A 25,758-nucleotide genomic window follows, 5' to 3' on the forward strand; every position below is an offset into this window, starting at 1 on the left:
GTGGCGGAGAGGTGAGGGCAGGGCAGGGGATGGCGGGCGGAGAGGTGAGGGCAGGGCAGGGGATGGCGGGCGGAGAGGTGAGGGCAGGGCAGGGGATGGCGGGCGGAGAGGTGAGGGCAGGGCAGGGGATGGCGGGCGGAGAGGTGAGGGCAGGGCAGGGGATGGCGGGCGGAGAGGTGAGGGCAGGGCAGGGGATGGCGGGCGGAGAGGTGAGGGCAGGGCAGGGGATGGCGGGCGGAGAGGTGAGGGCAGGGCAGGGCGCTGGGGATGGCGGGCGGGAGCGCGGGGCCGCGGGGGGGGGGGCGGCCGGCGGAAACGGCCGCGGGGCGTCGGGTGACTTGTCCGGTTTGTTCTCCCTCCCCGCAGTGCCGGCCCGTCTCCTCCAAACCTTTGTCTGGGTGGGAAGAGAAAGGATGGAGGAGCAGTGGTGGAAAGGGGAGCTGGCAGCAGACATCCATCAGACCCTGAGGACGAAGGTTGGGTCCCACTTTGTTCCTTTCCCTCCCCCCTCCGCGGCCCCCGGGGGAAGGGCTGCCCGGGCTGGGCGTCGGGAGACTCGGGTTTGCACAGAGCTCTTCCTTCTACTCTGCTTTCTGATCGAGACTTAGTCAAAACCAAACCCGTGAAACTACTACCTACAAATATCTGCCCGCGACTTTTCGGTAGCTTTAACTCAGCCGGGGCGTTGATGACTCGCTGTATTAAACGCTGAGAGGATGCTGATGTTGACCTGAAAAAAAAAAAACAAAAAAAAAACGTATTGTAGGATTTGGAGAAATAGTATTGCTGCTTTCACAATAGATAAATGCTGAAGTTCGGGTAAAAGGTAGGATGCTGTTCCCTGGCAGACTGCGGCTTGTAATGGCTTTTCTAGAAGTTAGTGTATCGTTTACACGCGAATTGGAAAACCAGTAAAATGTCCTGCAATAAGCAAATAGCTGTTTGATAAGCCGGTGGGTTTGTAGGAGAGCAGGTAGAACTAAGGCTGTTCGGTTACTTTTCACGTTTCCCAGGATCGGAGAAGCTCTAGATGCAGTTTGCTGGGTAACGTGAGAGCGTGCCCTCAGCGAGCGCTGCCTACCTGCACTTGACACAGCTTTTAAGTCACTAAAGCTATGGCTAGCAAAGTTAATGCTTTGGACGTTCTGTTCCCTTCGGTTTTTTTACAGGCGTTTCGCTATAAATTATGTCAGGTGAGTTAATTGTTATCAGGTCTCTGCGAGGGGGCTGGCTTGTTCTCGCGTTCTCCAGCCGAGGCAGGAATAACTGAATCCCGTTCACAGGGTGTTCAAAGGTGGGGGAAAGCTTTGATTTGTTTGTTTGTTTGTTTACCCACTACTTTTTAATCAACGATTTCATTCTTTGGCCTGCTTTCTGGATGCATCTGATAACTCTAGATTGCTAAAACTTCTTCTGTGGGTATGGCTACTAACCTAGGCCAGCTGAAATGACAAGAATTGTTTGAATTCAGAGAACCTGCAAAGAGGGAGAAGGGTCTCTGGGCTGCTCTGCTGCTTCTGCTTTGAGGAAGGTCTACAACTCCTGCTTGGACAATTTTAATCCTAATTCTGCCCACCTTGTAAGGATTAATTTTCTTTTTGAAGGAAGTTCTACATGAGAATTCAGAGTGCAAGTATATTGAACAAAAATAATCACAGCCCCCCAAATGTCTTTGTTTCACTTTCTGTGATTTTTTAAATTTCTTTTTCTAAGAAATGTTCAGCACAAACAACTCAAGTATATTGCTAAGGCTTGCTTTTTTGATGTCTGAAGTATCAGAATTTACCCTGGAGTGTTGTGGAGCTTCTCAAAAGGATTCTTCAGCAAAGTTTGGGAAGATAAGTAGTTTTGAGGTACTGAAGTCAGTTTTATGAGCATGGACCAGTTTTAGGGATGCCTATGGCCATTGCATAGAACAAATAAGCTTGGACAGTGGCATCCCCACTAGAGTGTTAGTGCATTATTAGTGTATTGGCATGTTAATACTGAAATACAGGATGTCTGGGCAATGGTACCCTCAAGCCAAAATGACCTCTCTGGTTTAAGATACTTGCTGAGGAGTTCTGGTCTGGGACAGTGTGTGTCTCTGGTCTTGGGTGAGAATAAACAGGTCGTAGTTTTAGCATGTGAATCTGACAGGAAAGTTACTTAAAGATGCTTGTCCAGGAGGTTGAAGTGCATATTGCAGGCTATCCTACTTCTTTTGAAGAACACGCTTAAAGTCTGGCTTTAAGGTGAGGAATAAAATGTCCATTTTAAATAACTCTTTTCCTAAAACAACTGAAGGATCATTAGAAATACTTTCCCAAAATAATTTAGACACACAAATATAGGAGATATATGCCTACTCTAAAACTACCCAGGTTTTATGTTAACAACTGGAAAAAATGTTATGCCATCCCTCCCATCCCCCCAGTTGGATTTGGGAGTTTGTCTTAACCTCATTGAAAGTTGGTGTCCTTTGTGACAGATGTTGAGTGCTGTATCTGATGGATATGTTCTGCATGACAGCAGATACTGAATGTGTGTGGTATACCTGGCTTCTAATTCAGAGAGAGCTGAAAGATGCTGTGAGGCTTTGTGACTTCCCAAGGCTCCAGCTCAATGCGGAGGAAATTAATAGCCCCTGAATTGTCTGACTAGTAAAATATCTGTGCTGTGATTATTGGGATGTAGTGTTCAGCTTAGCAGGACAGTATTGTGTTAGTTATTGAGCGTGCTGACCTAGTGGAGCGAAACACTTAAATTCCAAAAGTGCTACACACATCCTTAGACTTTAAATGAAAGGTTGAAGTATTCCCCTGGATTAGGCCAGAACATTAAACCTGTTGCAAGACTGACCCAGGAAAGAAAATAAAAGTTGGAGCATGCTGTGTTTGTTTGTACTAGAAGAATCTAACACACACCAAACCAGAAAAGTGCTGTGTGTATGCATTGATATTTTCTGGTACTTCAGCTGCTTCTACAATGGCCCTGCGTTACTGCTGATGGAAAGGTTCTGGTTGTGCCAGGCAGCCGCCTTCCGTGGCAAAAACCAGAGACCTCTCAGAATGGATGTGGGACTCCTGCAACATCTGCGCAGAGCTCTTCTTGTCTGCTTTGGTAGCCCTGAATACTCCACAAATGAGGAAAGCTAAGTAACAAGTCAGTGTTGGGGTGCTTCCTTGTTTGTTGTTTAAAGTTGAGGAAATACTTTGCCTCAGGAGGCAGTCTGAGTGTCCCAGAAATAAGTGATGTGTGTTTGCTATGTCTTTTTGTGCTTATGTGGGGCTGTTTCCTTCCAGGATATGTTCATTTCCTGCAATTAATGAGAATTACTAGATCTGCCTGCATTTCCCTTTTTATTTATCTTTTGCATAGCTTCTCAGAGCAGGGCCAAATTTTACAGGACTTGTTGCTTGTGAATTTAAAAGGTTAATAACTGTAACTTGATCTTTTTAAAGGCTGTCCAAATTACTGTCAGGTGAGGAGAGCCAATCCTCTTTCTGCTGAAAGTAAACAGTCCTTTGCTCTTAAGTGGTAAAAATGTCTGAGTGATTTCTTCTAGGTGAAAGCTCCTCCATACCTGTCTCCCATCTCCTCTTGATTTAAAGATCTTAATGAGGAAGTGCTGTTTACCACCACCATGTGTTTCATTCTATTTTGACGTGCAACATTTCCCTCAGCTCTGCCCATGGTGTCAGTTTGGACCGCAGTCTCTGAAGCAGGAGTGTAATCCATACAGGGTTTGTTATGAGGGGCCCTTTTCTTCACTGGTCTTTGAATACTGTCATCATAAATGCATTTCTTGAAGTTTCAACTCATCCTGTTAGAAGTAGTGCAGGACCCTGTTACTAACTTTGTTCAGTAAAAACTTCAATAAAAACACAACGTGTTCCCTGCACCCAGTGTATGTCCCCATGTTTTCTGTAGTTTTGCCAAAGCATCTGGTTTACTTGACCATAGATGACATACCAGCATCAGGTAGCATGAAAGCCTTGAGGTAACAGGTACTGTTTTATCTTTTAGCCTGTAAGTCTGCTCTTGTCCTTGTTGCTTTAAAAACTGGTCATTCCTTCAATGCTTCATTAATTAAATGGTAAGCTTGATATGTTCAGATCAGCCTGGCACAGCCTGAAATGCAGACTGGTGCAGACTAGACACTTGCACTCTGAACAGAGGGAAGGCGTTAGGGTGTTGTGTAAGTGCTGCTGCTGCGTTTTGTTTTTAAAACAAAAGCTGGATGAGAACTTCGGGGGTCCTGGATACCTGTAGAGATGCGAAAGGTTTTGTGCTCTTTTCCATTTCATTTAACAGAGAGGATAAAACTTTAACCTTTCATTCTGTTGGACCCTTCCAGTTTGAATCAGCTGTGAAAGGAAGTAGGTGTAACAAGTATTGAGGTATATTAATAGCAGTTTTTTATTCAAGACTGCAGCCCAGCAACAAAAGCATAATCTGTTCACTTAACAGCAAACACAAAAAATCCTAGCTTTTGGAAATCAGCAACAATAGCATTACTGCTTGCTGGCTGCAATTTGCTTATGTTCTAGATGGTAGCATGTGTATGAAGCTGAAAGGAACAGGTGTTCTAATAAAGTACATGGTTATTCATGATCACTCTTCTTTTTTTCCTTAAAGTTGGAACTTCAATTTTCGCACTCCTTCCTCTGATCCTTCTCAGATTAGTCACTGAACTTCTGAATACTTTGAAGTGTGTAAGAAGGACTTAATGAAATGCTTGATAAAATACCACAGTGGAACATGTGAAGTAATGAATTTTCAAGCAGAATACTAGTTCGACTTTCCCGCAAATTTCAAATGCCTGGGACTGTTGTGAGAATGTTGAAAGGTGGAGTGGATTAAAGCACAAAAAAGTTTTTACGTAGAGTTGAAATACTGTCATGGTCCACCACAGGTTTTTTGTGACATCTCAGTAGTATGCCTGAAACTTAAGTGTCTACACCAAGCTCAAATCTCAAGAAAGCTCAAAAAACATCTGTAGATGTTTTGATAGACAGAAGTGGGTAGTAGGGAAGATGCATGAAGAGCACAGAAGTAGTCTGAGATGGCCTTTAATCTAGGTAAAGGGGGGAAAACTTTTGAAGGGTCTTTGAAAGAGTAAGTGAAACAACACTCTGTAAGCCAAAGCCATTGAGTAGGTTGGAACTAGAGGTTCTGTTTTACGTGGCCGGAGTTCTCATTCTTTGTGGGACTCGGACTTGAATTTGCCGCTCCTTCTGAGTGTGCAGAAACAGTGGTAACACAGAAGAAAATCCTAATTTATAGTGTTTCATTCTCGCATCAGTGGAATATATTGTAAATCAGTAAGGGTAGCTGCTGGCAGCACTGATCTAGGCAGTGTAAAAAGTATGTTTAAGCTGTGTCTCAGTCTACCTGATTGGTCACTGTTGAATGAGGGGAAAAATAAAGGATATATTGCCCATGTACCCTTCCTATTAGAAAATCCCTGGATTTTAAAATTTCACTGGAAATAATGAGAGGAACTGTCAGACATACTTTTTGAAACATGATTCTGTCAGGTTCGTCTCTTACTCCTGCATACTGAACCCAGACGCTGTGCAAGACTGGCAGTTCTCCTAAAATCTGATTGTCTTGTCTAAAACAGCTGAAGGTTGCTTAAATAATTGGAAATATTTTAACTTTCAGGACTCTGAGATATGGTTATGGCAGGGCTGAAAAGAGGGGTAAGAGATGATGCAGTAAATCCTAGTCTGTCCCTTATTGCTCTATCTTCTAACAGGTATAATCACTGGTCTCTCTGTGTTGTGTGGCTTGTGCTTGCAGACAAAATGAGTGTGGCTGTTTCAGAGTTTCACCACGGATTTCTACTCTATGAGAAGACACACGCTGCTGGCCATACCCAGAGCGCTGCCCTGTCAGTTATCTTTGCCCTCCCCTTTGCGTTTGCATGGCCCACTTGCATTTAGCTTTTACTAATCTCCATCAGCTGTGCTCTGCTATCAGACTGTCCACAAACACTAACTCGTAACCTTTCTGAGCAATTAATTAAACTGCAGTCAGCTGCCTAAGCATAGAAACACTTACCAGCAAGTTTTGTGAGTGATTTTTGTTACTGGAAGGCATAGTGCTGCAGTCTGTGCAGAGGCAGAAGGACAGTTTCTGGAGGGTGGAAGAGAATAGCATGATGTTAGTAGCAGCCTTAAATTGGTAGCATGCTACATAGTCTACTGCAAAGAAGCATGCCGAGTGCTCTGAATTTTCAAGCTCCTATTAAAAAAAATATGTATAGTCTACATTTTTCTTTGTATGTGATCATCTTGTCTGCATAAATAATGTGTTATAGACGAGTTAGCTTTTAGTGTTTTCTCATGTGTGGTGCAGTAATTATATCTAAGAGATCAATTTGTCATCTTTCTTCCACAGCTGGAAAAACTCTTTGGTTAGAACACAAAACAGGAAGGAGTTTGTCTCTTTCAAAGAACAACTGTTAATAGCCTGCTAGATAAGCTTTCCCTTTATTTTTCATCCACAGGCATTTTTTTTCCTGTTCTAATGCCAACAACTTTGCAGTATCTGTTATTCTTACTATAGGCATTCTTAAGAATCCAGTGGAGGTCACGTACGTGCTGTTTTTCCGGAACATGCAACATAGCTAAATGATTGCCAAAGTCACTATGGTTTTTACTAGTTTTCTAACTTAAATACTTGGTAGGCTTTATTGACACCTTATATTGACACCACACAAGTCGTGTCTTTTGTGTTTATATAATTTTCCCCTGGATTAATGAGAATCATGGAGAACTTGTTGAAATTTAAGTTATACTTCACTGAGTATCTTTGTTCATCACCTGGAACCTTTTTTTTCAGATTTTGGGTTAAGATCAGTGTTGAACATCTGTGAGCTGTGGTAGCAGGGGCAGCATGCTGGATTCTATTTACATATCCAGAAACAGAAGTAGATAATAAGATTAAAAAAGAATGATAATGAGGGAAGGATGAAGTTCACAGTAGTAAATGAAGCCTGTGTTTCTGTAGGGGAGTATTACAACAGCTGTTTCTAGACGTTCATAGGCTTTACTGTTCCTGAGTAGCTCTGGTTTAGGTGTTTCATTTTGCTCCAGAAAAGGGAAGGTGAGTTACCTGGCTCTGCGTGGGGGGTGCAGCGGCTGATGCTGAGAGCAGGAGGAAACACTGGAGCTGCTGCAGGGGGACAGGGGATGCAGCATGTTTGACCTGTGGCACAGAACAGACCCTGACTGAAGTCCAAGTGCTCTGACATGGTAGAAAACCAGATGCAGCTAACATCTCCCTGAATTTCAGAACCCCAGGCGTATTTGTTACAGCGTTTCATTTTCCTTGTCAAAAAGCCTGTGAGTTGTTCTAAAATACCTTGATGAATTCCATTTTTATTCCGAGAACAGATCATTATTAGTGTGACTTATTACCATAATGTCACATCACTTGCTAACTTTTCTACTGATAACTTTTTTCTCCTGACTGCTTGTCAGTTCATTACTGGCTTTGTATCAGTGGGAGAACAGTTTTACTGAAAAGAAATTGGACAGAAAAAAAAAAGCATGGGTGGAATTTCTTGCCATGTTGAACACCAAACCATCTGATGTGGTACTCTGATGAAGGTAAGTGCTGGACTGGGCAGACAGACCTATACCAGCTGCTGCTTTAAGGCAGCTGGAGGAAGTGAGCCTGTTACATTGTCTTCCTCTCCAATCCCTGTTTGGCTGATTTAGTTCCAGTGGCCAGTGAAAGCCGAACTTTCATGTGGCTGCTCAGAAGCTTTAACTAAGTCTTGTTGCCTGGCGGCTCCTTTAGGGATGGATTCTGAAGTGCGTATGCTCAGCCCAGTTACAAAACCATCCAAACCAGACGAAATCTTGTCTCCTGAGCTCAGGTAGTGAATGGTGCCAGCTGAAGTGCTCAGGTTACTGGTGACGAGCTGTGTCTGCAGTGAGTGAATGGCTTATGTCTGGAGCCTGGCTGTCTTTCAGATGTGATTGCTGAGGAAGATTTGTCGTCTGTACCACCACTTAAAAAGGTTTGCACAGGTTCTCCTCTTTTGGAAGGTCAGGTCTTGAAGCTGGTAGTAGGTGGCAGCTTAAAAATTGTCTTCACCCTTAACGCTGACACTCAGTCCCAGCCTTACTTTGCGGGTTTTGAGATTAAGTGCTGATCCCTTTAAATGCTGCGCTCTGACTTTCTGGAGGCTTTTTGTGGAGAGACACTGATCAATATGTTGAGCAAAGCTTGTTAAGTATTTTCTAAGACACCTGTGAGCCTCTTATGTGCTCCTGCTTTTAGCATTTCAATGTGGCAATTGCTCAGTAGCCCAAAGCAAAGTTGTTGAAGTAGATACAGATGAACAGGTCAAAGATAAACAGAAGCAGCATATGAAAGGGCAATTCCAGCAGACATCAGGACTCCCAGTTTCTTCTCTGTTGCTTTACTGGAGATAAGAGGAAAAAATTAAGCAGTGGAAACGATTTCTTTTATTCTCGATCCCCCAAAGTTCAGTTTTTTCCATAGAATTGTATTTGCTGATCCTGCATCACTATCACCAAAGCAGCAAACGCATTTTTTTGAATTCAGAGGAGTAATTTTTTTTCTTAATGAACTTATGCTGAAGAACCCTGTGGGGGGTTAATGGAAAGGGGTGCATACCCACAGCCCTGTTGATAACTGTAAGCCTGCTATTTAGCTCTTGCATTGTTACACTATGTACCACTCCCTTTCCTTTAAAAGAAAATCTCATCATTTAAGACGGATTTGTCAGTGTAAAAGCAGTCCTGTTGAGCTACTTATTAGCTGCCTCATGCTATGTGGTGTAGGGCAAGGCTCTTGCCTGTACACGGATAATTACCCTGGATCAATTAATACCTAGGAACTTGATCTTGTAAGAAACCACAGCTCGTGGCTCTGTTCCTCCTAACATTAATCCTGAAGTTGAACCTTGTCTGTGCTGTCAAGTCTTGTTATACGGAAGCCCACGTGGGGTTTTTTGGTGAATAAGATGAGAATGCCCTTCGCTTATGCCCTTTACTAGTAATCGATTTTCAAAAAATAAATAAATATATATATATATAAAAAGCCGATGTCTTACAGGAGAGTGAATGGCTGTGTTAAACCAGTAGAAGAATAATCCTCTTGGCTTAAATTCAGTGCTTTGACTGGTCTTTGAATTTTCTAGCGCAGTGGGCTGAGTATGGGTAGTTCTGGCTTCTGAGCATCTGAGGTTTGCATGCAAATCTCTGGATCTCTGCTTTCATTCTGAGCCTCTAATGCTCGCCCACTGAACTGTAACATTTAGACATGTCAAATTTTTTGACTAGATGTATAACTGGAGTTATTGTTTATTTCTTGCATTTGTTGTTATGATCTAAAAAGCAAATTTCACATTAAATATGTATGCTGACCTCAGTATATAGTATACTCTGCTGAGACATAGCTGTCAAAACAGGAAGGACATTTCAAAAAATAAAACCTGAAGATCCTACCAGTCATCTAGAAGAACAAAATATTTCAGAGATAAACTTGCCACCTGAGCTTATGATAGCTTGAGCTTCATATAGACATATCTTTTTAAAATGTAGTTATTTTAACTGATGTAAGCACTGAGCTTGAAACCATTTCTGCCAGAACATTCATGTTGTGGGTATGCTATGAATTCCTGCTCTGAACCTGTGTATGTCAGTTGTACTGATGGATTGAAATCTCTGTACGTAAGGCAATCAAAAAATCAAATTTATGGGGGTTTTCTGGGTATAAAACAATGGGGGGGGGGGAACATGTTCCATTGTCTCCCTGCTTTATAAATTGTTACTGGTGGGCGATTTCTTTATAATCCCCCAGTGAAGGCTGTCCCAGGTTTCAAAGGGCTGTTTGCCTGTCCACAGCATGTGTCTGTTCAGTCCGGAATGTGTTTTTTCACTGACTTTCTTTAAAAAGGCCTGGGAAGCAATCATCCGTAACAGTGCTCGGCTTGCTGTCTTTGTAAGCTGCTTCTCGTTCTGGAGCCTCCCTGGATTCCAGTTATGTGCTCCCCTCTGAGCCTGATTGTGTAGCTATTTTTTCCTGATAACTTGAACCTCATCGTGGAATGTCTCCTTCCAGGGGATGAAAGGAGCGTGGGCAGCCACTGCGCCGGCTGTGCAAGGTGGTGCCTCTTCTGTAAATGGGGAAGTCAGTGCAGATCTTTATTCTGAACACTTTTTTTTAAAAAAAAGAGTCCCGATTTATTTAGTAGAATTAACTGCTATGTACTGCTTTGTATCGCACTATAAAACACGTCTATCTTGCAGCAGTGTACTACTTCTAATTTATTTTCAAATATATGTCATAGAAAAATGACGTATTACCTTGATGAATTACTGAGAGAGATACCTTGCTGAAACAGTATTTTTCTAATCCATGCCTATCAACATGTATTCAGCCCATTTTAATTCAGGTCTGGCCATGGTAACTGCATTAGTGTATGACAGTATCTAAAGTGAGAAAGTGTCAACTTTTAAGTGAAAGTGTTGTGGGTATTCCCAAGGATCTTCACTCCTTCCTTTAACCTAGTTTTTGCATAGTGGCTACAAACTTGTGTGTAAAAACCCTTGCAAGTGAAGATCTAGCATAGGTACACCAAAAACATATAATTCTCCCTTTAAAATTTGTATATTACATGTGAAATACAGTCTGTCAGTTCCATAATTAGCTTTTATAATGCTGAAATAGGTTACCACAGAAAATGCTGGAATGTGCTGGAAAATAACTGGAAAAGTCTAATCACTCTCCTGTGTTCTTTTTCTTGCTAATGTGTATTGTTGCTTGCTACAGCCATGTACCATGTGATTTATTTTTTTTAATGTTAGATAGATGTTATTTATTCTAAAGACCCATGCATTTTTTTTGGCACAGGATGTAGTAACTTGGGCAACTGAGGAAAGGGCAATATCGGAGAAACTTATCTTGCCCTTCTGGCCTATGAAACTGTTAAAACCTTACTTAGCAGTCCAATTTGGGTGAACAAAATTAAAAAGGAGTCCTTTAGGAACAACTTTCACGGCCAGGAAGTTTGGTGTTCTGTAGAAAGCAACAGCAAGTTGTTGCTGGGTCAAACTGTATTTTACAGTGTTTGATGCTTGAGGAAAGTGTGTGGATGGCAGAAGTATTATAGGTTAAGTGACTGTCAAAACATGCAGTAATGCAGCCCTGATTTCTGTGTCAATCATAGTGCTAAGCCTTTGCTATAGCAGGTGGTGGGTGTTGGTTTGGGATTCCAGACACTGAAATGGCATTTGTTTCAGTACCTCTCTTTCCTCCCTCTTTTTTTTTTTTTCCCTAGGAACTTAAGTTGCCTATGTATAAGGCCCATTCACCACAGATTGGGATGCGCCGATACTTCATTGATCTTTTGACTGTCCTCAGCAACCACTGCAATCTCTGCCCTATGGCCCGGCATCTTGCTATCTATTTATTGGACCTCTTTATGGATCGCTATGATATCACTGTCAAGCAACTGCACATCACTTCATTTGCCTGTCTTCTCCTAGCAAGTAAGTTGGCTGCTGTCTATTAAGGCTTTTTTTCTGAGCAAATGGTTGTTTTCCTTATATATCATGTGCTGTTTTCTCTGTGTTAACAGCTTCTACCTACTTAAGGTAAGGCATAATGAAGTCCAAGTCAAGGCATAAAGCAGTCCGTAAATGCTGCTCAACTGAGTAGCTTGCCCTACACATCTATGTGCTGGTGTTAATGTGCAGAGGAAGTTTTGGCAGCTAAAACAGGGTCAGCGGAAGGGAACAACGAAGATCAGGGGTTGATGGGGTGGGAAGGAAGTGGCAAGACTGGGAGATGTTAGTTCCAAGGAAGAGTTGATAGTAGGGAACGACACCTCTGTAACGTGCAGCCTCTCCTGGAGATCCATCCTTGGACAACCTGTGTCTCTGTTGTGATCACTGGGCATAATCAATTCCTTGCAAATCAGAGGTTACTTATATAGGGGCTAAAAGAAAATTGGCTTCTTGAGGCACTTAATGGATGTGCTGATGATGCTGGAATGCATATCGCTTGTTCTGGGCTCCTATCAAATAGCTAGGCATTGCTGTGTAGTATTAAAGTTTCCATATTGGCACCCATTTAGCAAATGAGCTTGAACATTTGTCATTAGTGCTTTCTCCAAAACTTCTCTGCAGCCAGTGTTGTGCAAGTGGAGGAGAGTGAGACTGTGGTGCCTCAAGAAATTGCAGTCTACCCCTGCAGACTTATGAAATCTGTGTCTAGGTTACAGAGAAATTATCTTGCTGTATGGGAGCCGTGCAGAGCAGTGCACTATTGTGGACAACAAAAGTTATGCAAACTCTAGCGTTAATAGCTGAAAAGTGCAAGTAGTCATATCAGTTAAGGTAAAAAACACTCAGGCAAGCCAGAAGCTATTGAGGAAAGAAGGTGACGCTATACGTTTACCCCAATGCCATTACCCCAATGGGATTGTTACTGCTTTTTCTTGCTGATTGTGTTCTGGAGAGCTTAATCTGCAGAGATAATGGTAAAATAATAACAAAAAACCCCATACACTTAGTGTATTCAAGCACTGCTGTCTATCGACTCCAGAGAAGATGGTGAATTATGTGGAGCAGTTACTGGTCCATGTTGCAAAAAAGGCCGATATTAAAATTGGAACAAAGAAAAATGTAACTCGTTGCTGTAGGTGCAGTCTTATGGCAGCCTGAGTGGCTCTTGGATATTGTAGTTCTGCTGACCTGAACTTTTGGTGAGATCCTTCAGAGCAGTAGATTGGCAGAAAACTATCCCATCTGAGGAAGTGTTTTCTTTATTTACCAGAGAGGTATTTTTCTGAGGGGTCAGATGAGCTTCCGGCTGGTGCAATGGAGGGGAGAGGGGCTAGGGCTGATTTGTAAATTGTTAGGAAACTGTGCCCTTAATTTTGAACACATTGAACTGAAATACCTGGTTCAGGTAGCCTGGAGACTGATGCCTGCTCAGAGGTGTACTCCTTCAGCTTTCAGACCATCTCTTTTTCTTTTTTTGGGTAGCCTCATAACTGCAAGATGCCTTGCAGCATGGCTAGTTTTTTGGGTCTGGATTTTTTATTATTTTCCCAATTGCATGGATGAACGTTACCTTCAGGAAAAGAGAATAGCATTTTCTTTAGATAAATCTGACACATTCAATTATACTCCTCCTCCGTTTTTCCCCAGCATAAAATTGATGCTTCAACAATTCTTCTAATAACTTCTCATTCGGATTTAGAGGAAGAAGTTATAGCTATAGTTCACATTTCCAGTGCTATGCAGATAGGATGACAACTGTACCCTCAAACTTTGTATAAATGTGGTTTGCCAGCTGCATCAAGAGAAACGTGGCCAGCAGGTCGAGGGAAGGGATTCTCCCCCTCTACTCCACTCTCGTGAGACCCCCCTGCAGTGCTGTGTCCAGCTCTGGGGCCCCAACATCAGAAGAACACAGATCTGCTGGAGCGGGGCCAGAGGAGGCCATGAAGATGATCAGGGGCTGGAGCACCTCCCCTGTGAGGACAGGCTGAGAGAGTTGGGGTTGTTCAGCCTGGAGAAGGCCCTGGGGAGACCTTATAACAGCCTTCCAGTACTTAAAGGGGCTACAGGAAAGCTGGGGAGGGACTCTTGATCAGGGGGCATAGGGGTAGGAGAGTGGGTAACGGTTTTAAACTGAAAGAGGGCAAATTTAGATTAGGTATAAAGCAGAAATCCTTCCCTGTGAGGGTGGTGAGACACTGGCACAGGTTGCCCAGAGAAGCTATGGCTGCCCCCTCCCTGGAAGGGTTCAAGGCCAGGTTGGACGGGGCTGTGAGCAACCTGGTCTAGTGGAAGGTGTCCCTGCCCATGGCAGGGGGGTGGAACTAGATGATTTTTAAGCTCACTTCCAACCCAAACCACTCTATGAACTGTCAGAGTTGGTATACTGGTAAGATCTTGGGCAGAGGCTCACTGTATGACATTAGGAGAGCTGGACTGCTGACTTCTGTAGCCTCTAGTATTTAAAAAGAAGTGAAAAGGCTTTCAAGATTTTCCTTATGTAAATGACTGAAGTAAAATGCAACTTTGGGCTACCTCTTTGCAACTGTGAAGCAAAAGGAAGTTCACAAACTGTCCTATGATAGCACTAGAGGGAAATGTCTTGCAACTTCTGCCTGTTTAAAAAAAAAGGCAATTTGCTTAAGAGCAAGCCTAAGTCTATTGAGCTAATGAGTGTGAGAATCCTTCTAAAATTAAGATTACAGCAATGCAATAGCATGTATACATCCTGATTTGGAATTAAATCATCCCTGACAGGAAGGGGAAAAGGCCTATTACTGTGAAGGCAGCTTTCCTACCAAGATATAGAAACAGAACATTGAAAGCTGAACCAAAGCAGTTTTGCATAAAATGTCTAATTAAATTGTATAGATAAGGTTTAAAATGCTAGGGCTCAGTTTGGAGAGTTTTGGGAGCATAGTAAGCTCTGTTTACTGTCTGGGCCATCCTAATGTGCAATAACGATATTTTTTTTGGTACATGTACTTCAAAGTGATGCAAGTCAAGTCAGGAAAAGCCACTTTACAGTAAGTGGGAATTCCTGTGTTTAGTTTACTTTCAAAATTATATGAAATGGAAGAAAACTTGTACTATATATTTTTTTAATCTTTTGTAGTAAAAGATTCTGAGTAAGTCAGAAGTATCAACCTGAAGTCACCTTGAAAGTTCTCATTGTAACAAAGAGTAATAAAACTTGTCTCTTGACTGTTACTGCAAATGTAGTAATTGGAACTTCCTGCAAAGCGTTGCTGTAGGAAGTTGCATAGTTTTGCAGCAGAGGATTGTGGCAAAAGTGCTCTTCAGGCTGTGTTGCAAGACACTTGTACTTTTAGAAATGTATATACCTCTAATGTAGGGAGCAAAAAAGTAGTCTTTTTTTTAAACTAGTTGTGGTGTTTACATATCAGATGAATGTTTAATGCAGACTGTCTTTCAATAATTGTTAAAAATGTATTCTGAAGAAAACTATGTTTTCTTCCTGATTGCTTGCTTAGAAAAGAGTAAGATATTAAGGGTAGGGTGCAGACCACAAGGAAGGTGAGGTGTAGTTAGAGGCAAGATTACTTATTCCCACTAGTTACTGTAAGTGTGGGTTTTCTTGGGGATGGAGGGGCATAATAGAGAAGCTTTTAAACCCACAACTCTTGAAATGGAAGAAACAAACTTCTAAGCTAAATGCAAGTTGAGGACAATTTTTAAGCTAAGATAAATTGTTATAAGCCTGTGTTTAGCTTTGAAGTTTGTTGCTTCTCTCTTGGATCTAAAGTACCATGAAAACTTCTCTCTTATTTTCCTTTAACTACAAACATTGCCATTGCCTATTTTTCATAGCATCCAACAGCAGTGCTCTCTTGCTGGAGAACATAGCATTTTGCTAGATGTCCTTCAGTTAGCTGGAGCTAATTTCTCTTGCTGTGTTCTCAAATGCATTTTGACTGGCTCATCTGTTTCCCCAGACAGGGAAACTGGATGATGATAGTGCTTCCCACTTTGTTAATAATTGTGAAAGAGATGGAGTGAGAAGATAATACTGTTCCACAAATTGCACTAGCAGCCAAGTAGTGTTCATCCTGGACTTGCTGCAGCTGAAAGTGGCTGGGTGTGTCCCTCGAATCATCCAGTTGTCCACTAGCCAGAAGATGTATGTTTCTTTGCAATGTATGCACAGTGTGATAATTGGGGATAGTTTAACTCCTCAGAACAGCTATAAAAGCTCTGAAGTTTACAGATGTCATCAGTGGTTGTTATTTCCTCCGAATCAGTTCTGAAAAAGGATGGTAAAGGATGTTCACAGTAATCTAGAGGTGAGTTGAAAGCTACTGGGGGAGGGAAGGAAAAGTTGCTGGAAAAATTGATGTTTTGGCTAGGTACAACTGTCCAGCTGTGGTAATACAAGAGGTTATAGGTTCCTGCTGCAAGATCATCAGTGAAGTCCAGTGGCTTTAATTGCTCAAGACAATCCATGTGTTCTGTGCTTGAAGCAGACTAGTGATTGCTTGGGTTGATTGCTGTTAAGTCAGGGAGATGCTGGCTTTTGGTGAGAGGTAATGCTGGGCAGCTGGGACTGGTGGTCTTCAGGCAAGCCAGCTGGATCTAGAGCAGGATAGTTACCAGTACACCTGCACAGAAGCCAGGATTGTTCTCTCTGCACCAGGCTATGGGTGGGCTATGCTCACTTTGCAAACAGGTAAGTGACTGAAAATGTTACTGCTTTCCTTTTCCCCCAAAGCACCCCAGTGCTTTGAGTAAGCTCTGATTTTCTCCAGACAAAATCAGCTGGCTGATGCTCTCAGTAAGTGGATTGATCTAGGTTAACTAACACTTTGCCTGAACGGAATTGAGGAACTTTCAGTTTGCCTCACCTGGCAGCTGAGGAGGCAGCCCCTTGTAGAGCAGCATTGTTGAGCAGCAGCAGGTTGTAATGTTCTGAACTGCATCATCATCAGGCAATTTATTACAGAAAATGATTTGTGATATTTTAAGGTGCTCTAGCCCTAAGTGCTTTGTTAGAAAAAGGGATTGTGTAAAGATATTCCATCTGCTTTAGTGTTACTTGGCTCAAATTGCCTGCTGAAAGCTGTGCAAACCAGTTGCCCCAAAGTACATGAGATGTGCTGATACAACCCATTCAGATGGTCCAGCTGCAGGAGCAGTAAACTCTGGGGAGAGAGCAAGCACCTGGGCAGTAAGCCTTAAATCGCTGCAACTGTTTCTTCTGTGAGTTTTGTAAATGATATACGGGGGCTGTAGTGTTATGGTGTATCAGTATAGCTAAAGCAGTGCAGGTTTTGCTTGTAGCTGTAAAATCCTAGCTGGGTCTTAAAAGCTGTTCCTCTCTTCCCTGAAGAGCTAACCCTTTTCAGTTGCAGGTGCTTCAGGACCTGATAAAACCAACATCTCCCAGCCATTCAGTGGCATTGAATGTTCCAGCAATTCTAGTTCTTATGGCCTCTCTTCCTCAGGAGGGTTTTGCTGCTATGGAGACATGATAACATTTTTTAAATTTGTTTTAAGTAAAGCTAGCTTACTGTTCAGCACATCCAGTGCTGCATTGCTTCAGAGTACTTGCGTACTTCTTGTAGTTTTCCTGGCTTTATTTTGCCCAGCTCCTTAATCTGCCAGTGGATTCTCAGCAGTTGAGTTAACTCAGGACAATAAAAGAAATTAGAGCAAGAAAAGATGTGTCTACTAAATGGGCTGAGTTTAGAGCATGGGTGATCTTTTATCACCTAATTCCCCACTGACTATGTGGAGCTGTTGTGAGACTTCAGGCAGCTTTTCTATTGGACTGTGCTTTGTGATCCATTCTCCATTTATTGTCCCACTTTCACAAGCAGGTAACTGTTCTAAGACAGCTGAGCTGTTCTCAGTAAAATATAATAGTGGGTGTCAGTCCAGGATATAGATTAGTGCAAAATCTAGTCTGTAGTCTTAAATTTATTTTTTTAATTCTTTCCCTGTTGCTGTAACACATGGAATATTTTCTTCAGTAATTAAATTTTACTATAGTAAGGCATTAAAAACTTGGGTGCCTTGAGCTAAGTGGTTTGCATGTGTGCTAGGTATTGTACAGACAGATGAAAGACACTGCAGAAAAAGCAATTAAGCAGACTATCTCTAAAATAGCCTGTCTCTTTCTTGACTTGCTTAGAGGACAGTTAGAAGCTGTGTTTGTATCTGGGGGTGACATCAGAGAGGATCTCAGAAGTCTGTTGTACCACCTTCTGGAACAATGTAAGAATAAAAAAAAGTAGCCCTTCAGCTGTGTAAGCAGATGTAGGTCTTTATGCTGGGCTAGATGGGCTTGATAGGTTTATCCTTCTTTTGGATTGATTTTAATTGTTTGTGGGACAAAAAGTACTTACACTTTAATGACTCCTTAAATTGGCAGTCCTTTTTGTTCCTTGGTCTTCTCAAAGACTCTGAAAATGTAGTAAAACAAATTGCCTGTATGTCCTGCTTTTGTTTTGCTACCCATACAAAGCCCCAGGAAGATCACCTACCCAAGCCCCCCGGCATGCTGCGTAGCTAGGTGTGCATAGTGACTCCTGCCTCCTACAGTGCCTGAATCAGTTCTTCAGGGTACATTTGATAGCAGTGATGCTTCTGAGACCTTTAGTTTTTCCAAGTGAAAAGCTGGCATGGATTGGTAGGCTGTTTTGATGATGTGATGAATGCACTAATGAAATGTACGCTTTAACTTAAGCCCGTTTCCCTTGACAACAGGACTTACTCTGGCTTTCATTCATCAAAACAAAAGTGTGAATGTGTAGCATAAAAAGCACTCATTTTTTTCCAGGGGAGCATCTGATTGTGGAATTCAGCATAGGATAGAACACGATATAAAGTAACTTGGAAAATCTTTGCATCTTTAATTACAGTAATACCACACACTCTCAGAAATGTCCCAGGATGCCCTCATCTATTTAGATTTTACAAAAAAATTGGTCACAAATGTAAACCTACATTACATGTTCATCTTATTTTATTCATCCTATTGACCTCAGTAGGCTTCCTTGTATAAAAATTTGCAGCATCCGTATTCTTTTTAAATTAAGCATTGCTTTAAAGGCTTATGATTCTGTTACCTCAAAACAAAACTATTTTTGAGGGCAGTGGTGACAACTAAATGGTTTTATCAGTAACTGGAGCTCAGAACACAACAGTGAACTTTTAATTTGAAGTGTCTATAGCGGCATTTCAAGAGCCTGTGAATGACTCATACACAGTTCTCATGAACTTCAAACTACAGACTCCAGGTGATAATGTAGCTGAAACAGCTTTGGTTTTCTTCCCAAAGAGTGATGTTGATTAAACCAATTGGTACTATTTGTTTGGTTAATACTAGACTTACAACTGTCTTGTCTGAGCCTTTAATATTCTTTTAGCAATTGTGTTGGAAGCCCTGGTTCTTTCAGCATAAATATGCTGTGCATAGAATCTCAGTTTCTGGTGTAACTGAAGGAACAAAAATAGGAATAATATATACCAATATCTTTAAATTAGTGAACTGGAAAAGGATCCACTGCATTTTAAAAACATCTTAAACTTGTTCTTTCCCAGCTTGCCTCTGATCTCTTCGGTCTGATGGAATGAACTAACTTCTGCTGTCTTCTCCAGGGTTCAATTTAAAAATAGGTGGGAAGTGCTTGATAAACTTGGAAGCAAAGTGTTTAGGTCAAGGTGGAAGTGGGAAAGAATGTGGTCAAGGTGCTTTTATATTGCTTTGGAAAATAGCTCATATTCAAATTCTAGTTCATTTGAAGCAAAACTTCTGAGTTGATTTCTCTCTCTCCATTCCCAACTCGGTTTTGGAGCCTTTTTTCAAATTAACTAGCTACATTTATACTCGGTGTCTCCAATTTGCTGCAGTGGCTGCTGTTACCTAACATTAAAGCTATGAATTAGTGTGTTGAAAAGCAGAAGGGGAAAAATAATAACTAACTAGTAATCTAAATCACTAAATTTAGCTGTTGTCAATTAATTTAAACCTTAAAAGAAAATTTATCTTGATCCAGTCAAATAGCTTTGCCCTCTGTTGGTATGATACCTTCCCAACACTGCTGTGCAGCTAGTCTGCTCTCCAGACTATAGTCTAACCTCTTGAAGTTTCCAAGGTTGAGTGTGAAGAAAGAAGGGACTAAACTTATGGAAGTCAGAATGACAGGTCTCATCCTTAGTATCCTGGGCATGCAGTGGTTTCTCCCAACTTCTGCTAGCATACTCCTTAAATTCCTTATCAGGCTGTGACATCACCTTGTGGGGACAAAACAAAGGGCTAACTTTTCTCTCAAATTTGATTTTTCTTAAAACAGTTCTAAAATCAGGTGACAAGGAGATTCATGACTGTGTATACAGACTCCTGAATTTTACAGGCTTTTTTACTGACAGTGTGCCCACAATCCTTTCCTGTTCTATTTCAAATGATGGATGAATTTTGGTTTTCATTATCATCGTTATGCTCTTTCATGGTAGGGTGGCTTCTATATTACATTTTAATGCATTTCATAACCATGATACCTGAACAGGCTCAAAGATGGAAAATCCATTTTTAAATGTGTTAAAAAGACACTTAAGCTGCTAACAGCACAGAAAATTGTCAGGCTTTTAATACACTGGAGACACTTTGGATGGAACAGTTGTCCTAAGTGGATAGCAAGATCCTCCTTTTAAAATAATTTTCTAGTGCAATACTTGTTTTAATTGTTTTTAGATTTGAGAATGCTCTGCTAATATCTTGTCAATTGGTCTGTATTGGTGAAGGAGCACTCTTACAGAGGCAATGGAAGGACAACAGAAGCAAGAATCAATTGTGGAATATATGCCCTCAAGAACAAAGAGGAAAAATAACTACAATACTTCCAAGTAGCTATGGGTTTGGATTTTGCAGCAGAGATGTTCTTTAAGCTGTATTGGAAACTTATTACAGGTCTTGAACAAGGAGTGGCTGGTAGACAGGTAGTTTTTGGCTTTGTAAACCAACAGTGTGAATTTAGGAAGACTTAATTACTTTAAGTTTGCAGCAAAGTGGCACTGCTTTATTACTGATCCTGGGAATCAAATCTGATATTGGATGCTTTTTATGAAAGAAGGGTAAGATCCTGTTTTTCTGTACAAAATGACAGCACTTTGTAGCTACTGGTGAAAATTGAGTCATTCTAGAGACTACTGCTGTTTCCATATGCTTGTAAATAAAATTTAGAAAAAGGTGCAGCTTTGCTCAGCTATCTTTAGCTCTGAAAGTGTATGCTCTCTCCTAGCCCCATAGGAATTATTTATGTTAATCATTTGGTTACAGTGTACTTCTCCTAGCCTTTCAGTGACCTTAGCTAATAAGGTTCTCCAAGACAGGAAGGAACAAAAAGAAATTCTGAAGCAGCAAGGGCAAAAGTGGTGTTGCCCAAGGGTTTTTAATGTCTTCCTTTTTGTAGCATGTGCATTTAGCTTCCAGATCCAAAGGAGCTGTTTTTCCTCAGTATTAGATCTTCCCTTGCCATATTTTTCCCATACTGCTTGCTTGGCACTTGACTGAATGCCTTTCAGCAAACCACTTCCAGTTATTGTCAGAAAAACTATCTGTAATCCTAATGAGTTTATAATATTGGTTTTGGCATCAATACTACACAAACAATAAAAAAAAGAAACCAACCAACCAAAAAAACCCCCAAAAAACCCCAAACCATAAAAAAGATACAGGAATATGTTGACCAGTCTGTTGTAGTCTTTTCTACTTGCATTGCTATACATCTGTTGTCCCATCCTTCTTTAAAAAGCACTTTTTATCATTAGACCTTCTGGTTTTGGGAGTGTTCTTTGGCTTTTGGGCACTCATAAATCTTATCTGAAAACCATCTCTTCTGGCAGGTAAATTTGAAGAAAAAGAAGATAAAGTTCCAAAGTTGGAGCACTTAAATAACTTGGCATACATGTGCAATGTGAATGTGGTATTGAACAAGAAAGACTTGCTTAGAATGGAAATGCTGCTTTTGGAAAATTTCAACTGGAACCTCTATCTACCAACACCAGCACACTACATTGACTACTACCTCTATGTGTCCATTGGTGAGAATGACCTTCACAATGGCTGGCCAATCACCTCACTGACCAAAATCAAAGATTTTCTGGAGAAATATGCATATTATTTCCTTGATTTCTCAGTGCAAGGTAAGAGGCTTAGTTTTATGCTAGAATGATCTTCCATTTGGCAAAAGGCAAAACTGAAAGAGATAAAGGCTTTAAAAGTTGTCATATTATGGATTGCACAAAATTTCTGTGCAGAATGGTTTCTCTGCATCTATCTCAGATGGCAAATGGTACGGTGTCCTTTCCTTGTGCATAAGCCTCTTGTCTCTTTTCATAAATCTCTAGATGGGATCAAATTTTTTCTTCAGCATAGAACATTAATTGGTGAGACTGGCAGAAATGGGACCCAATTTTTGGTCTGCCAGAGTATGTACTGTCAATTACAGACATGATATTATGCAGTTCAGTATAGGAATCTTTTTTTAATGATGTTTTTTTGAGGGTCCTGTGCTGCAAGACATGACATATTTAGAGTGATGGGGCTTTTAATGATTTGGTTTGCAGCATTGCTTCCAATATCTGCCCATGTGAGAGGCAGTGAAAGCATCCTCATAAGCCAGGTTGAACACTAACGTAAATATGTGTGTAATTGTCAATACCTAACTTTAAGTTGAGACCAGTCTACAAATTTCAGCATAGTCCATTTCATGGCTTTTTCTGAAATGAAAGAAAATACAGTGAAGCTTTGATAGTAGTTACAAACAAGTAGTACAGAGATCTTCAGGTAAGCTTCATCCAGTTTTGAGAGACTTTTTCTGGTTATGAGTTAATACTCGAAGATGTGTGGAACAAAGGTGTGCATTTAATTTTGTCCTGTTTTGCCATGTAGTAAGCTCACTGCAGTGATTAATAAGAGTATAATTCTTGCTCTTGTTGTTTTTCTTCTGTAGATCACACTTTCCTCCATTTTCGTCCATCTCTGATTGCTGCAGCTTGTGTATGTGCCTCACGTATCTGTATGCAGATTTCTCCTGCCTGGACAACACAGCTTGAATTGCTAACGTGTTATTCCTGGGAACATCTTGCCCAATGCATTGAAATGATGCTCATGTAAGATCAGAAAGAAAGAAACCTGTTTGTGCTCTTAGGAAGATGTTGATACTTTTTTGTAATTGCTTAGCTAGAATTAAGATAGTAAAATATTACGTCTTCAGTTTGGGGAGAGGAATAAAAGGGGAAAAATGCAGGTCCCTTTACTAAATACTGTCTTTTAACAATATTTGCAGTGCAGAATGGAGTGCACAATTTAGTGTTCATTATGTTTTCTTGTACTGATTGTCTATCTGATTGGATGAAAGCATTTACAGATGGTGGTTGAAAGCTTTCTTCCCTTTGTTTTCTCATTGTACCTGTCATATACTTGCTGCAGCGAGACACCAGTGTATCTCTAGCTTTGAGAATACAGTAGGGAGACATTTCAGAACTATTCTTTGTTTTTTTTCTGGTAAAGGACATGACTGTGATGCATCAATACTGGTCCGGTATGTGAGCACATACAGTCTTAATAGAAAATAAAAAAAGTTTAATAAAATGGGTTGGGAGTGTTGGTGGATCTTCTAAATTCCTACTTAAAGCAGGGCTAACTGAAGTTAAATCAGACTGCTTGGGGTGTTGTCTAGTCAAGTTTTTACTATCTCCAAGGATGGAGACTTCCTAATCTCTTTGGTCAACTTGTTCTCATGATAATCAAAAGAGTGAAAATGTTTCTTTCTAATACCTATCAGGAATTTGCCTTATTCCCTTATAGCTATGCACTTTAATACTCTGCAAATACTTTCACAGACTATTTCAAAATATATTTGTGTTGTGGACTTAGGGTTCTAAGATAACGAGTCCATCAGTAAAAACATACTTGTGATGCAAAATGATCCATAAACCTGTTGTTAGTGTGTGAAGATTGCAGCAGGATAATTCGAAAATAATTGTGAAAGCAACTGAGGATTACAATATACAGCTAGGGCCAAAAATCTAATTGTGTACCCTGGCTGGTGAAGACTTTGGGATATATGCATGCTCTGTGAACTTCTCTTTGATAAATCTTACTTTTTTTTTTTTTTTCAGATATTATGAGAATGACATCAAAGAAGCCAGTAACATAAAAAAGCAAGTAAGAATTCAACATCAAGAACAGGAAGCAGTGGGGAATCTGAGCCATCAAGCCACTACTCAAGTTCTCTTCCAGCAATCCAGTTATCACCCTCTAGCCCAGCATTCAGCTGCGCTTTCCCAGTTCCAGTCACCAGTGCAAGATTTGTGCTCTGCTTACCGTGACTCCTTGCAGGCCCACAGGCCCAGCAGTCTGCTCGCTGGGAGCGCCAACAGCCCGCTGCACTCCTACACAGCTCTTCAGGGCAGCCTTTGGCCGCCTGCCCAGACACTGCCCATCCAAACGCCCGTTGCTGTGCAGGTGGCATTAGGAACAGAGCCCAGACACTGCATTTCCGTGGCTTATGGCAGTAGTTACTTCAGTGGTCATCACTCGTATGCAGCTGGGTGTTTTGACGGATAAATACTCATGGGAGAAAAGGGCGATATGAAGAAGAGCTGAAGAAGAGACCCTGTGAGTGATACAAGATGTCTATCTGAATGAAACCATGAAGGAACAGAATTCTTACGACTCGCTCAGAGGACGTTGATCTGGATCTACTGATCACTGGAACCTCGGTGCCTTTCTGCCAAGGGTTTTACCCTTGGCTCTTAATGAGAGAGAGAAATAGAAATTAATTAATATACCTCAGTCAGTGTCAGTTTGAGGCATCTGTGTAGAAACCCTGTGGAGATTACTTCCTTCCAGTCTTCACTTAGTGGCTTGTCAGAGTTGGCTGAAAGCTTGTGTTGAAGAGTTATTTCAGGCTGGAGTGTTTGAATTTCTGGCAAAGCAGCAATGTACCTAGAGGATGATGTTGGAAAACACGGAGTGCTCTCCTTCTCTCCTAGTGATGTGTGGCTTGAACAGTGTCGGCTTATACTACTGGAAGCTTCTATTAAAATATACTGAAATTGGTATCAGTTAAATGTGAACTTCTCTTATGCAGAAATCTGTGTAGGACACTTAATTTTCTTTGAGCAGAAGTGATAGTTCAGGAGTAAGACTTTAGAATAAAAGGAAAAAAAGAAAAACAGACCAGAAGACTATCAAATCATTTTTGACTTAAAATACTCTTGGAATCTAAATGTGGTGCTGCTGAATGGAACGTCACTCTGCCTTCAAGTAGTTTAGAAATAAAACCAAAACCTTAAATCATCTCTTCGATCTTTAATGTGCTGCTGCTTTTGAGACTGGAGATTATAGTTAGTAAGATTGTTCATGAGCTTTATCAGGGATTTAATGTTACTTGAAGAAATCCTCTTGGAAGAACTCCTGAAAGGTTCACTGCCTTCAGTTATTTCATCTTTTTGGCTCAGTGACTTGTGGCAGTAGTTCAGGCTCAGGACAGAGGAACTGGTGTTAATGGGGGCAAAGATAGGGAACTGGTTAACTTTACTGTGAAATTAGAGTTTGATTGCAGTGCTAGACAATGACTGACCTGTTTTTTTAAATACCATCTTATCATTCTCTTGGAAAATGTAGCTGGTAAATTGAAGATCCTGTTGCTTCTTTGCAATGAGACGCACACCTACTGTTACATATCCAAAGGTTTCTTTCTTGACTGAAACCAGGGATGATTGTTCAAAAAACTGTATAGGCTTTTTTATGTTAATGTAGATATTTACAACAAATGGACTTCTGCAAATGTGAAACTTCAGTTTTGATATATGCAACCACTATTGTAAATTTTTTTGAAGGCAGTACTCCTGGTTTGTCCTTTCCCTGAAGGTCCTCAGGACAGCAATACAAGTGATGTGCAATATGTATGCTTTTACTGACTTGGGGCAATTTTTTAAAGTCATGTGTCACAGTGCTGTTTTAAATTATATTTTTAGAGAATTGTTTTTAAGGGTGTTTTAGGGTGGAGGGGAAAAACACATGCTAATGTGAGCTTGTGTAACTGTCTCTGCGAATGCAACTTTTGGTATTAAGTTAACAATTTCTTCCATTCAGCAGGCTAGAGCAATCTTCTTGTTATTTTTTAAAAAATGCAAACTTTATTTAAAGAGGCAGTACTCAGTGGGGATTAGTCTAGAAGTTTAGAGAACT

At 41.0% G+C, this 25,758-nt stretch overlaps 1 protein-coding gene across 1 annotated transcript; it reads left to right on the plus strand.

Annotated features, from left to right (window-relative positions):
- Nucleotides 1-413: 413 nt before the first annotated feature.
- Nucleotides 414-24,508, plus strand: CCNJL (cyclin J like). Its single transcript, XM_074883657.1, has 5 exons — nucleotides 414-476; nucleotides 11,309-11,519; nucleotides 21,402-21,701; nucleotides 22,511-22,670; nucleotides 23,682-24,508. The coding sequence occupies exons 1-5, from the start codon at nucleotides 414-416 to the stop codon at nucleotides 24,127-24,129; spliced, it is 1,182 nt and encodes a 393-aa protein (XP_074739758.1). The 3' UTR covers nucleotides 24,130-24,508.
- Nucleotides 24,509-25,758: the final 1,250 nt, after the last annotated feature.

Source organism: Strix uralensis, chromosome 14, assembly GCF_047716275.1.
Source record: "Strix uralensis isolate ZFMK-TIS-50842 chromosome 14, bStrUra1, whole genome shotgun sequence".
NCBI classification, from domain to species: Eukaryota; Metazoa; Chordata; class Aves; order Strigiformes; family Strigidae; genus Strix; species Strix uralensis.

Bases quoted from the DNA above. Each gene is read 5' to 3' on its own strand.
- CCNJL (XM_074883657.1), top strand. From the start codon at position 414: ATGGAGGAGCAGTGGTGGAAAGGGGAGCTGGCAGCAGACATCCATCAG. The intron at 477-11,308 runs GTTGGGTCCCAC...TTTTTTCCCTAG, and splicing joins ATCAGACCCTGAGGACGAAG to GAACTTAAGTTGCCTATGTA. The intron at 11,520-21,401 runs GTAAGTTGGCTG...CTCTTCTGGCAG, and splicing joins TGCCTGTCTTCTCCTAGCAA to GTAAATTTGAAGAAAAAGAA.